At 42.1% G+C, this 14,121-nt stretch overlaps 2 protein-coding genes across 2 annotated transcripts; both read right to left on the minus strand.

Annotated features, from left to right (window-relative positions):
• Positions 1 to 988: 988 nt before the first annotated feature.
• Positions 989 to 5,079, minus strand: LOC138590771 (interferon-inducible GTPase 5-like). Its single transcript, XM_069661127.1, has 3 exons — positions 5,037 to 5,079; positions 3,192 to 3,762; positions 989 to 1,626 (listed from the first exon to the last, which is right to left on the minus strand). The coding sequence occupies exons 2-3, from the start codon at positions 3,745 to 3,747 to the stop codon at positions 989 to 991; spliced, it is 1,194 nt and encodes a 397-aa protein (XP_069517228.1). The 5' UTR covers positions 3,748 to 3,762; positions 5,037 to 5,079.
• Positions 5,080 to 6,911: 1,832 nt separating this feature from the next.
• Positions 6,912 to 12,984, minus strand: LOC138591334 (glucosamine-6-phosphate isomerase 2). Its single transcript, XM_069661896.1, has 7 exons — positions 12,940 to 12,984; positions 11,951 to 12,087; positions 11,756 to 11,857; positions 10,704 to 10,886; positions 10,430 to 10,614; positions 10,176 to 10,350; positions 6,912 to 8,761 (listed from the first exon to the last, which is right to left on the minus strand). Exons 2-7 carry the CDS (start codon positions 12,072 to 12,074, stop codon positions 8,703 to 8,705), a joined length of 828 nt encoding a protein of 275 aa, XP_069517997.1. The 5' UTR covers positions 12,075 to 12,087; positions 12,940 to 12,984; the 3' UTR covers positions 6,912 to 8,702.
• Positions 12,985 to 14,121: the final 1,137 nt, after the last annotated feature.

Below are 14,121 nucleotides of genomic sequence, written 5' to 3' on the forward strand. Positions count from 1 at the left end.
CCTTAAAGACGTTGGGTCTCATTTACGAACAGTCTGTGCTTGAACTGTGCGTACGCACATAGCAGTTGAGTTAGTTTATTAAGTTTACAATAGAGTAGACCATATGAAAATGTTCATATTGAAATGTAACACTTTTGTTACAATTGTTTCTATTTCTGCTGATGTGAAATTTTTCATTTTTCCTTTTGAGGACATCTTTCACGTTCTTTCAGCTTCTCCGTAACACCGCTCTCTCCGTAACACCGCTCTCTTTGTAACATCGCTCTCTCCGTAACACCGCTCTCTCCGTAACACCGCTCTCTTCGTAACACCGCTCTCTCCGTAACACCGCTCTCTCCGTAACACCGCTCTCTTCGTAACACCGCTCTCTCCGTAACACCGCTCTCTTCGTAACACCGCTCTCTTTGTAACATCGCTCTCTCCGTAACACCGCTCTCTCCGTAACACCGCTCTCTTCGTAACACCGCTCTCTTCGTAACACCGCTCTCTCTGTAACACCGCTCTCTTCGTAACACCGCTCTCTCCGTAACACCGCTCTCTTTGTAACACCGCTCTCTTCGTAACACCGCTCTCTTTGTAACACCGCTCTCTTCGTAACACCGCTCTCTCCGTAACACCGCTCTCTTCGTAACACCGCTCTCTCCGTAACACCGCTCTCTTCGTAACACCGCTCTCTCCGTAACACCGCTCTCTTTGTAACACCGCTCTCTTCGTAACACCGCTCTCTTCGTGCGGCACCAAACAGATGTCCTCATATAGAGAAAAAGAGGCGTGGCAGTATGCTGAGTGCAGATCGCAGACACGCGCCTCTCAATGTAGAATGGTTCTGATTTACTAACATACGCACGGTGGTGAGAACAAAATTGGCCGGTACGCACGTGTCATAAATTCGGCGGTGATTTTGCGCAAGTACTTATTTTTTGCGGAGAGTAAGAACATTTCTGTGCAGATATTAGTGAATGAGGCCCATTGTCATGTCTTTACAATATCACTCGGCAGGGTTCAAACCCAGGGCCCTGTTAAACACCCTGCATGCATCATCAGCCAGCATGTCTAGGACTTTGTTGAGACACTGCTGGGTTGTGACAAAAGAGAGGCCCATTGCGATTGGGATGCCAAATACTGGAATGAACTTGCACCCTTCCTCTGCCGCCATTAATATGACTGTGTCGGAAAATTGAGAAAGCACCTCCATGACAAGCTCAGTAGTTATTTCTGCCCCTGCCAGAGGTGAAACGATGACATTCGTCAGTTCTTGAACAGGAACAACTATTCTATTGGCCAACCTCTGTAGTGACATGATATCAAGACCGAACCCGCGTAGATATTGCTTAACAACACCAACCAGCAATGCTATATCAACAGCCATGGAAAGCCCGGGAACTGGCACACCTGCTACACCTGCAGACAGAGCAGCAAAGACTTTGATTTTGGAACGGAAAGCCTTTTTCTTCTTGCAGATCATTTCCAGGCTGATGTTGGGCATGGCCAACAGCAGAGCATCCCTCTTGTACTCAGGAAGTTCTCTCCCCAGGGTCTCCTCCAACAGAGGGAAGTCATAGAGGTGGAGGTCAAAGCTGGATATCAGGAACACCTGAGGAGACTGGACACCTAGTTCCTGAAGACCTGTGTCACAGAAAGAATCACAAAGATGCTGATTACCTGCAGTTCCCTCTCCTGTAACCAACTCCAGACTGACTTCTGAAGTCCAGGGCAGCAGCTCATATACCTGCAGCCCCTCCCACTGAGCGTTATTAGTAACATCAGTTTTTACAATCCACATATTTCCTTATTATGTTTAGTTCCATGAGCTTTTCAACTTGTAACACATTGTATGAAAAGATGATGTACTGTTTGATGACCAAAACAACATATTTGGTGAATATATCGATGAAACAAACAAAAAGACGATATTAGCCCTCACATGATCATGAACGCGCAGCATGTCGTGATATTTAATACCTGGAAATCGTAAGGGGGCTGCACAGTGGTGCAGTGGTTAGCGCTGTCGCCTCACAGCTAGAAGGTTCCTAGTTCAAACCCCAGTTCGGATGAAGTGGGCCTCTCTGTGTGGAGTTTACATGTTCTCCCCGAGCATGCGTGGGTTCCCTCCGGGTACTCCGGCTTCCTCCCACAGTCCAAAGACATGTTCGTTAGGTTCATTGGTGGCTCTAAAAATTGCGTAGGTGTGGGTGTGAGCGTGACAGATTGTCTGTCTCGGCCCTCTGATTGACTGGCGATCGGTCCTGGGTGTAACCCCGCCTCTCTGGGTTCCAGCCCCTCGTGACCCTGAACAGAATAAGCGGTATAGATAATGGATGGATGGTAATGGTGCACGCTGTTTCTCTCTGTTTCTCACTGAGACGGGAGATGGCGGAGCGAATATGCAACGCACCTCTAGGTAAGATAAAGCACCTTCAAGTGTGCACCTTTCAAGTTCGGTGCGTGTATGTGCATGTGTGTCAGTGTGTGTGCGCTGGCCACAGTCAGTGGCGGAGCCGCCCAGCAACATTTAAAACATAGACTGTATAAAAAAGATGGACGACATGACGGCTCCCTAAAAGTGAGTCCAAACCCTCTCTATCGCCCCCTGCTGACTGGCTGCAGTATAGCTCATAAAGCCCGCCTCCTCCATGTTAACAGATGAGACATGAGTCAAACTATAAAATCAACATACACGTCATCATGGTTTCTGTCATTATAGTTAGTTCTTATCATGCTGATTTATGTCCAAGTGTTCAGTGTTTATTTTTGATTAGTTATTTGATGCTGTAAAAAGGGGGTGTGACCTCATGATTGACAGCTCTTCTGACCAATCCGGCTCCTGCAGCCAATCTGTTCTGGATTAGCAGAGTAGAGGACGAACGGCGAGAGGAAAAATAACTAAAACAATCACTACAGTCACTGAAGTTTCCATACCTGTGAACGTTAACCTCAGACCAACACAGAGAAGCTGTTGTGCTGTTAAACACGCCGGTGTGCCGGATCCTTGCTGTTTTTTCGGTAAGTTTAGTGTGTGTTTTGGTTAGCGGAAGTGGCTACATGACGTCATGTTCTACTTTATAAGTTTGCTGACTGTTAACAGTAAACAGGAAGTTGTCTGACGTCTGGATTTTGAGAAATCAATGTCGCAAATAAAAGAAAACATTGAAGTCAGACAAACAAACAGGCAGTCTTTATGTTTCACTCACGTTCCATGCAGTCGTCCCTGATTTGTGCGAGAGTCCTCTCTGCGTTGACGTTCTTACTTCTTCCCTCGTCATGTACGTTATGGTCGATCTTTGAACGAACAAAGTAAAACTTCTTCTTCTGCTTTTGAATCTCCTTGGCCAGCTTCACGTCATTTTCTCTGAAGCGCTCAGATGAGATGATGATGAAGAAGTCGTACCTTCTAAATTTAACACTCTTCAGGTAATTGGCAGCTGGAAACATGGTGGTGCCAGTACCAGGAAGATCCCACAGTGTAACATTGGGGAAGTCTGGATGGGGGTAGGGTGTAGCCCTTCTGGTGGTTTCTACAGAACCAGTAGGGGCTGCTCCCTTCTCGGTGTCCTTTATGCCTCTTAAAGCATTAATAAAGGTGGATTTACCAGAGCCGGACTCTCCTGTGATGGCAATATTTAGAGCAACTTTGTTCTCCTTTTCTAAATGCTCCTGGATCTTTGCAACAGCTAAGGCCTGATCTTTCTTTTGTTGCTCTTCTTTGATTTCTTGTTGTTTTTCTCTACGGCCTGATCGATTACCCATGGTTCTTCTTTAAAGCTGCAAGAGAAGTTCAGAAGTCATTATTATCTTCTGCTGAACGTTAGGAAAAGTTTTACAGATATATCAATCAAATCAATCAATCAAATTGTATTTGTATAGCGCCAAATCACACACGTGCTGCAGCAGCATACTTACGCACAAACAAAATATTAAAGAATGCAAATAACAATGTGGTAGAACAGCAACACATCAAGCTGTTAGCAGATGCTCTGCAACACGATAGATCCAAACGCCATGCCAATGAGTGCAGGCTTATATAACCTCAAGAGCGCTACAAAAAGGCTGAGCTATTCCATACAGCAGGGGTTCTCAAAGTGGGGTCCTAGGACCCCTGGTGGTCTGCGATCCATAGCATGGGGTCCGCAAAATAATTATAATAAATGTATAATAAGTCATAAAATCGTGCTGTATCATTAAAGACTGCATGTCTACAGATGACGACCGTTTGTGCCAATGAAACAAGCATTTTGTGTCCTTTACTCCCACCCAGCTTTGGACCAACAGAAACTGACATGAGTGTGACACATCACGTCGATCCGTCATGAATCAGTCAGCTCACTCAGGTCGAGCCGTTCCTGCAGCCGTCACACTGTTAATGTTCTGAAAGCTTGTAAGATCAATCACTTGAAAAGTATAGATGCTGTCAAGTTGAGTCCGCGAGCAGTTTGAGTAACATGAGCCTCTGATGTAAATGCACCCAAGAACAGATCTTTGTCCGGTGGGAATCTTAATTTTTACTTCATTTTGTCTGCCCCTGGTGTGAGTCAGCAGGCATGGGGCCACATGAGGGTGCCAGCTCGCACCCCTGACTATGAATTAATTTAATTAATCGACTTATTGTCTCTGACGTACTCCTGATGCTGACGCTGCTGTTGTGAATGTATGTATGAAAACTGATTTACCTTTTGGGATAAATATGATCTGATATATAATATATAAAGTGGTTTAAACATGATTCAATTGGAAATGTTTTTCTGTTCATCACTATGAAACAGGTCTGAAGTATTTAGCTTGATAACTTTGACAATACAAATGGTTCCAATGGCATCTAAGAGCTCAGATGTAGTAAGCATATGATCAGTGTTTTGATTACGAGGGGTCCTTTGAAAATGTCCCCTGGCCCCTAAAGGTTACAGAGCCCCTGCCACAGAGGAAGCTGACATCTGTTCACATTCAAATATAAACAAATTCTCAAAGATGAATTAATCAAATATATCTTTTTGTACCAACTGTGATAAACAGCTGAGGGCTTAATATTAGAGGTTACTCACCTGGAATGAGACAAAAGCCGATCACCCTGTGAGTTACTTTGTGTTGTTCAGCAGCAAGAAACACACACACACACACACACACACTTCCTTTACTCTTACAAGACACAGATGGAGATTTAATCAGTCCAGCCCTTTAGACAGTAACCAATGAAAAGTCCTGCTGACTTTCAAGAAGCATGTGGATTGAAGCAGGAGTTCAGTGAGGTGAAGCTTTTGCTTTGAGGCTGGCGCTCGCTTCCCTCTCCTCCCTCTCTATTAAAGTCATTCCTCAGCTGTTTGTGAGCAACAAGGCGGACGCAGACGCGGACCAAACAAAGTCAAAATGTATTTTAGAAAGCTTTAAGGTATCTTGTGTTATACTTTAATAAGTGCCATTTTTAAAGCAGACTTTGTCATGGAGTGTTTTCAGAGTGTCGTTACTTTTACATGAGAATATTCATGACTAAGATTTTCTGTTTCCTTCACTCAGGTGTTGATTTTTTCTGCAGAACTAAGAGCTCACCTCTGCTCACAGAAACACAGGTACCTGCACCTCCTACCACACGCTCCACACACCACTGTCCAGGAGCAGGACGGTGTGCGTGTGTGTGTGTGCGTGTGTGTGTGTGTGTGTGTGTGTATGTGTGTTTGTGTGTATGTGTGTGTGTTGGGGGTTATAGGTCAACATGTGGTTCTTGCTGTGTGTTGCATGTATGTCCTGTATACCGCTGGATCACACAGCCTTTATACAGAGCACAGAGCCATGTGATCACTCTGCAGGTGAGCTGTGTCACGCTGAGCAGGACGTCCTGTAAAGGTGAATTAATCCCCAGAATACTTCTTCCAACAGTCAGAGGCTTTATGAAGTCCTAAAAGCAGACGAGCCAGAGACCAAAAGTTTAGCGATTTAAATCAGCTAAAAGTACATTTATGGTTTAAAGATTGAGCCGATCCCTGACTGCTCATAAATTCATTCTACCAGCCGTCCCTGAACTTTACTGAATATCACTTCATGCTCCTGTTAAACCCTTTGGAGGGGATGAAACTAGAAGTGATGAGATGTAAAAATTAAGTCCAGAAATGAGGCACTTTCTACTTCCTGAACTCGTACCCACTCATCTTCTCATTCTTAGAGCCTCATCAGTAACAGAACCTCGGCCCAAACTCATTCACTTTTTAACAATCCCTTTATTCAACACATGAATGAAGATCGAGGAGAAACTGCTCAACATCTCCCTGTTTCCAGTCTTTGTGTTCAGCAAAGCTAGCCGCCTCCTGCTTTATACTCAGACAAATATGAGATTGATGTTGATCTTTTCCTCTAACCTTCAGCAGGAAAGAAAATGAGGTGATTTTTACAGAATGACGATCTTTGAATGGCGCATCTCTCTTGTACAGATAAATATTTATCCAATAAATCTGCCTCATGGGTCGTCTTTGGTTACACATCTTAGGAAACATCGCCCCCCTGTGGAAAACAACAGAACTGCATCCCAACATTGAACATATTTCCTTTCACTTTAATTAGTTTAAAGTACTAAAAAAAAACATTTTAACTTTTGATTTGTATTCTCTTTTAAAACCTGATGATTTTATGTTTTTAATGTTTTATTTCACTGCCTCTCTGAAGCACTTTGTAGGTGACTATTTTTGCACACCAGATATTTTATCATGCATCACAGATATCTTTGTAAGTTTTTAGAAACTTATTTGAGTATTTTTATCCGTTAATGTTTTTATGTTCAGTGTCCAATGTGATTTCTTGACTGTGATTTTAGCTGCTGTAACAAAGTGAAACTAAACTATCTCGAGTGGTCCGAATAAAAAGACATCAATATCCTGGTCGCCTCAAATAATGGATTTCATAAAGACAAGTATGAAGCAAAGGAGTCTTAGCAAACTGTTTATTGTCAATAGAAAACAAAGACTTCAAACTGCAGTATGTGTGCAAAAATATTCACAAGATGTCCAAGAAGAAGTGTAACAGCTGATAAACAGGAGGAGTGACTTTACAGGAAAAGAAAGACAAGAAGGAATGTCGTCACACCTCAGCATCGTAACACATGGTACCAACGAGAGAAGAGAGGCGTCCTGAACCCAAACACTGATGCACGAGACAAAAGCTCAGACTGAAGGTTTCACGTACGTGGAGTAAATCATGTCATTAAAGTTACAGGAGTGCTGACGGTGGGTAAGCGTTCACTCATGAGCAAAAAGGAGTTTTAAGATGGGACAGGAAAATGCAGCTGACCAACCAAATAACAGCACATAATACAACTGAACGGCTGTTTGGAGCTCTGATCACCTTTGACCTTTGGATCAGTATGTGTAACAAAATAATCTCCACTCGTGGTTATCAAACAAGATTTTTTAGAGCCTTTAACGTCAGCTCATAAAGGATGAATTAAACCGAAAACGATTCAAGCCTTCACTTAAAAAGAGGTCAGAGGTCATCCTCAAGGAGTCAATAATGAAGGAGGACATTCACGTCTGACACCGGAGACAGAGGGAACCATTTCCCTCCACAAACATTCACCTGTTAAGCGACAGAAGTTTCTTAGCTCATGTGATGAAAACTGAAAAGTTGATTAAGACCTAAAAAGGGAAATTCAGGTCATTTTTAAACCTGAGACTTTTTTTAAAATGAATAAACGACTAACAGGAAGAAAAGATTTGGGAATTGCTCGATTAGACTGCTTCAACCTGCAGCTGTGAAAGGGATGTTTTATTACACCATCAAATACAAACCTTTTCTACCTTTTAGTTACTAAGTACGGAAGCCCTGTGCGGACATACATCCATACATTTTATTTATTCGGTTTTCCCGTGATGACGAGTCATTTCCGATTGTTTCCTAAAGATCTCGACTTATTTCTCTTGTTAATTCAAGACAACAACGCTGCACCAGCGTGACATCAGATGATCATAACTCGTATGTCCAGAGCTGCACATAGAAACGGGCTCAACTGACCTCATCAGTGTGGGCGACGGCAGCATGGCATGTCCTGCTCTGTCACATCACAGAGATAAAACGAGATAAAAGTCGAGATCGGAAAACAGAGCATATAAAATGCAAGATGAATGTCCGCTCAGGGCTTCTGTAGTTTGGACCTCATAATATATCAAAAATAATTCGGGCCCAGCTTTAACGAGCTTCACTGAAGGTCTGCAGGTGGAGACGTCGGTATGACAGTTAGTGAACAGACTCACAGCTCTCATGTCTTGGACACGAAACGATACAAAACCAAACTCAAATGTCGTTTTTGATTACATTCAATCGTGTAAATTTCTTCATGAAGTGCTCGTTGTTTAAACAGCTGGGCAGTGAATCACTGATAAAGATTAACGAAAACATAAAGTAACATTTCACCCCACGAACAACATTAATGTTTACCTTCATTTTAAGGACTCACAGCATTGACTCATCACAGTAACCGGACACCATCCCTTTAAACAGCTAAACAAAGAGCCTCAGAGGGAAAAGGTCCACTGCTGATCAGTACAGTTGTTTCAATATTACTTCTGAACTACAACATACCTGATTACTGGCATCATTTAACAGCACTTCAAGTCTGTGAATGAACAACAGCACATGTCAGACAACAGGTCCTCAGGTGTAGAGAGGTACCAGAGAGGGCGGTGCATCCATGTTGGATCCTCGTCTCTTCAGTGGTGATCTTCTCAGTTTCACTGGTTCTTTATGCTGAGCACCGGGTCCACCAGTTTGTTATGAACGTGCATCAAACCTGCAGAGGAACAACACATACAGTTACACAGAATATAACTGAAGTGATGACTTCTCTCTTTAATGTTGTGCAGCTGTGACTCTGTGCCGTTTGTCTCTGTGAAACACTGACTGTAACTCTTACAATGTTGAAAAAGTGTTAGTGTTAGAGACCCCTCAGAACTCCCTGAGCGGGTGTGAAGTGCTCTGGATAGGACATCACAGAAATACACAATAACATGAAGGTTCGACTTATCTGTCACCTTGTTAATAACCAAATCTAACAGCTTCCTCTCTTTGACGAACTGAAACACGATTTACAGCCTTCAAACTTCACCAAAGTCTCCTAAACTAACTGCTGTGATACTTTTAACCAAAGACAGTGATTATAAAATCATGGTGTCTCATTTAGCTAATGCTAACTAGCAGGGCTGCATGATTTTAGAAAAAAATAACATACCAGTGTGTTTTTGTACATATAAACAATTAACAATCGTTCATTTTATTACTGGGACTTTGAAGTCTATTTTCTTCCCCCGTCTACTTTTATCACTCTTGGTTCAGCTGCAGTTGCGTTACTTACACTGTATGTCATCAACCATTTCTAACGGTGTTCAAATGAGAAAGTAACTTTTTGAAACCAAAGCTCCTAAAAAGAAACCCTCCGCGGTTCAGTGAACGGTCCGTGTATGTGGCCACAGCATTAACCAGCAGCGGGGCGAGGTGCCGCTCGTAACAGGAAAGCACACACTGAAACGCCGTGTCGCCTAACGGAGCGTCTGCCTTGATCATCTCGCTAACATGATCTGTGGCTGCAGCAGCGTCGCGTGCTTGTTTACAGTTTACAGGCAGGTGACACGCAGGCTCTGCAGCTCAGCGGTCCGTTCACTCTGTGCTCTCTTGAAGAGCTGCACTAATGTGATAACAGGCAGACTTTTGTTGTAGATTCACTATCGCATGTCCTGCAATGTGACTATTGCACATGCGCACATCAATATTGCAATGGTTAAATGATATATCGTTCGTCCCCTCTAACTGGTGAACGCTTAAAGAGTGAGTGTTGTCTTGCTAGTCTAAATCATTGTGAGGAACATAAGCCCAGCTAACACGGCCCTTTCCATATGGTGAAGATCCACAGATGGAAACCAGACAAACATGAACCTCCGCCACCTTTTCTCTGAACCACCAGAAACAACACCTGAGCTTTTTCACTTTCTCCTCTCCTCTGAGGCAGGAGCTTTCTACCTTAAAGTTACTGTAAACTAACGCTGTGGTTCGTTCTACTGTCCTGCAGTCAGTGCTGCCTACACTCCCGTTTAAACTGTTTTAGATACCGTAGGTGCTGATTCAACTTTATGCTTTAACACTGAGAGGCTTCTCCAATGCTTTTGTTCTCCACTCAACAGAATAAAACTGGTGCTGGTGTTGTTTGTTACCTTTGAAGTATTTGACTGTTTTGACTCGTAGCTCCAGCGTGGCGTCCTCATCACAGACGAAGATGGTGCGCGGGTGCTGCTGGAAGGCCGACACAGTCCACATGTGGTTCACGCCCTCCTCTATGGCTTTATACAGAGCGAAGGCTTTGTGAGCTCCGGTGATCAGAATCATCACCTGAGACGGGGACAGAAACAATGTCATCCTCCGAAACTGACAGTGGAGAGCCGGTTAGCTAGGTAAGAAATAATCTTACCTCCTTGGCGTCCATGACAGTTCCCACGCCCACAGTCAGAGCCATGGTGGGAACCTTGGAGAGGTCATTGCCAAAGAATCGAGCGTTGGCCACGATGGTGTCCTTAGCTAAAGTCTTCACTCTGGTCCTGGAGACGAGGCTGGAGCCGGGCTCGTTGAACGCTATGTGACCGTCAGGGCCGATACCTAGAGATAAAAAGCTTTCTATATCACAGGCTGTCTTTGACTGAGGAGATACGAGAGACAAAGTTAATGTTAACCATCATGTGTCTGACCTCCTACGAACAGCTCGATCCCTCCGGCCTCTGCGATCTTCTGCTCGTAGACCTCACACTCCGCCTCCAGGTTGTCTACGTTTCCATCTAGGATGTGCGCGTTGGCCGGGTCGATGTCGATGTGTTTGAAGAAGTTGTTCCACATGTAGGAGTGATAGCTCTCTGGATGAGCGCGAGGTAGACCTGAGGAGAAAGACGGGGCCGGATGCCACCATTATGCAACGTGTTTTCATGCAACTTGACCAAATTAAACTAACACAAAAAGTAATAAATAAAATGTGCCAAAACTGCAGTTCCTTAAATGGCAGTCCCCATGAACTGTCCAAGTTTACAGCAGACATAAACATGTTTACAGCCTGGTACAGAAACACTTCTGGTCTCTATAGCTGATTTCGGCATTCGTGAAGATTGTACAGGTGGTGAACTTTTAGTCAGTTTAAATAACATTAAGGACAACAGGTGTGCACGATTAGGGGTATGGACAAAGTGAAAGAAAGCTGTTGGCTTCCCATCACCTCAGCTAATACGATCAATGAACTTGATGTCTTGTGTTTCCTGTTTCTTGTCCAAATATGGTCACTTCTGACTTTAAAATGAAACACAAAATAGCGTTGGCCAAAATGCCAAACATGAGTTTATTACTATTGCACCGCTGTGTTAAACACTTGATTCTGATTGTTTAATTACAGTATACTGAGGTCTGCTATTTCTTGATGCCAGACCGTTGCTATGGAGAACAACCAGTTGCTAGGGAGTGGCTCTAATTACACAATCCGGAGGACAAACTGTAAACAGATCAATCTGCTGAAACAAGTCGGGTAAATTTGATGTCAGTCTGTTTACAGAGGGAATTAAAGTGTATCTGCTTGAGTAAATATTGTATGTTCATGTCACAATTGGACATACCTTAAAATCTATACCACATAGTCCATTAGTGGAATTTACTGCACAATATAGCATTGACAATAAGTAATAGTGTAAGAGGGTGTGAGTTTGCCTCTAACACTTCTTGAAAACGTGTTCAAAGTTGTATTTGTCGACCATTAACTCACCGACATATTCATCCATGTTGAAGGTTTTCACATATTTGAATGAAATATCTCCATTTCTGTAGTATTCAATTAACTTCTGGTAGCAGCCGTACGGAGTACTCCCTGAAAGAGAGGAGACACGTTAATATTAATAGTTATTAATGGTTTGCCTGCTAACCCTACCAGAACATTACTGTTGGTGTGAATGTATCTCACCTGTAGGTAAACCCAGGGTGAAGTATCTGTCAGCTGAAGGTTTGAACTGGATGATTCTGTTGCGGATGTATTTTGCTGCCCACTCGCTGGCCAGGTTATATTCGTCCAAAATCACCAGCCTCATTGTGCTGATGTCTCTACATTAGTAAGAAAAAGATGATTAAGTTGCAAAATCAAAAATACAGTTACAATCACAAGGTTTTTCTGGCGTCATGTCAGAATTTTTCTTTTTTATTATTATTAAGATGTTAATTTTAATTATTCTGATGAACATACAGGAGAAGGAGAGAAAACATCACTAGAGCTTCAACAATTAATGATTAGTCGTCAACTTTTAATTAAATTACCAACGATTTTTATAACTAATTATATTTGAGTCATTTTAACCAAGACTTTCTCTGATTCCAGCTTCAGATTGTCATTGGGTTGTGCACAAAACAAGATATTTGAGAACGACTGATCGACACTTTTCAACAATTTCTGCCACTTTATACATCAAAGATCAAAATTATATATTGATAAAATAATCGACAGACTAACCTATAATGAAAACAATCGTTAGTCTGAGCTTTAAACACCACGCCAGACCTCATTCAAAAGCTGGCCACTTAATGCGTGTTTTGTTAGGCGGTTATCTAAGTTGTTACGTTACAGAACAAAGCGTCACATCTTTGAAAAACTTGAAATACTGTTTAACTTCAGTAAGGGCTGACAGTTATCTACAACAGCGGCACTGACAGTCGGTCGGTAACACTTAACATGTAACATTACGGTAACCGTAACATTCCCCATAATAAGGACACTGCTAAATTATAATATTTTTCAATGGAGTTTGGCGGAGCAGCAAGCCAAACAACTTTGACAGTAACCAATTCTTCCGGGTTTAGTTCAATGTACATTTACTGTTGACAAGTCAGCTACTGTCACTCAGCTAATCGGAAACAACAAGTTAGTTATTAACACGAACTACAATTAGTTCGTGTACTTACCTGCTGTAAGACGCTGTTTGTCAGACGGGAAATCAGATGTTGCAAATGCAAACCGTCTGTTTTGTCACATGATCAACTCCCGGTCAGGATTTTTTTTTCTTTAACCTTTATTAAACACAATGAAATTACAAACATCATTACTTTTCCTAAATTTGTTGAAGTTGCCTGTTTTGTTTGTGCTCTTTACAATAAGAATATTACCTGTTACTACCAGAATAACTGTCTTGAATATTTGATCAATTTCATTATTCTACATGCCAACTTCTTTACCACATAAAATATCTTATTCACGAGCTAAGGCCTCAACTTTTCTCTAAGAATTTAATTATCTGCTTTTGTCCTCTAAGTTTGATAAACAACAAAAAAGTCTGAAGCTACTGGAACATTATAAAACCTTACTTTCAATTACCTGAGTGATTTATGTTAATTTAAATATTTGATTATTTAATAAATTAATTATTTATTAATATGTTTCATATTTTTGGTATATTTGAATTGTATGTGAAGTCTCTGTTTACCCTATGTTTGTAGAAAATTATTTTTGTCATTTAATAAATACATGGCAGTCGCAGGTTATTATTTTGAAGTCGAGGATGCACCTTTCAGATTCAAATGTAAGTTGTTTCAGCTTTTTCACTTCCACAAGTCAGCAATTGACAAATGAGATAACAAGCAGACTTTCTGCACTTTATTAAAGGAGGAAAGGAATCGTAACCTGGAGCTGACGCGCCTCATGACGCGCCCCTCCCAGAGTGGCCTATACCTTCCAGGACATAGGTCGTGTCCGGGGCGGGAAGAAAGAGATGCCATGCCTCCTGAAAGTTGAAACAACTTATTACCCATTTAACAACAGTTAAAGGTACAATTCAACCATTTCCTAGCCAACGTCACGGTTTGTTGTGTTACACCGCAAGATAGAGAAGTTACCACTTCCTAGCTAATGGTAACGTTGGCTAATTAACAGTAACATTAGCTAGAAGAGGGTAGCCTACGAGTTATGAAAACAACGTATTTGCAAGCTCATTAGGACAGCTCATTTAACATTTAACAATTCACATCTTTCCAATCCTGTCTTATAACACTACCAAATGTTACATTTTAGCGAGGACATGGCTGAATAATAATGTAGATGCTGTCAAATGGTAGCTGATGAGTTATGAACATTGTTGTTTTAATAAGAAC

This window comes from Semicossyphus pulcher, unplaced genomic scaffold, assembly GCF_022749685.1.
Source record: "Semicossyphus pulcher isolate SPU_LCO1_2020_fin unplaced genomic scaffold, fSemPul1.0.p SCAF_14, whole genome shotgun sequence".
Taxonomy (NCBI): Eukaryota; Metazoa; Chordata; class Actinopteri; order Labriformes; family Labridae; genus Semicossyphus; species Semicossyphus pulcher.

Excerpts from the sequence above, each read along its gene's own strand:
- LOC138590771 (XM_069661127.1), bottom strand. The coding sequence starts at position 3,747 with ATGGGTAATCGATCAGGCCGTAGAGAAAAACAACAAGAAATCAAAGAA. Across the intron at positions 1,627-3,191 it reads CAGGGACGACTGCATGGAAC|GTCTTCAGGAACTAGGTGTC; the intron begins GTGAGTGAAACA and ends TCTGTGACACAG.
- LOC138591334 (XM_069661896.1), bottom strand. The coding sequence starts at position 12,074 with ATGAGGCTGGTGATTTTGGACGAATATAACCTGGCCAGCGAGTGGGCA. Across the intron at positions 10,615-10,703 it reads GATCGAGCTGTTCGTAGGAG|GTATCGGCCCTGACGGTCAC; the intron begins GTCAGACACATG and ends TTTTATCTCTAG. Across the intron at positions 8,762-10,175 it reads AACAGTCAAATACTTCAAAG|GTTTGATGCACGTTCATAAC; the intron begins GTAACAAACAAC and ends GTTCCTCTGCAG.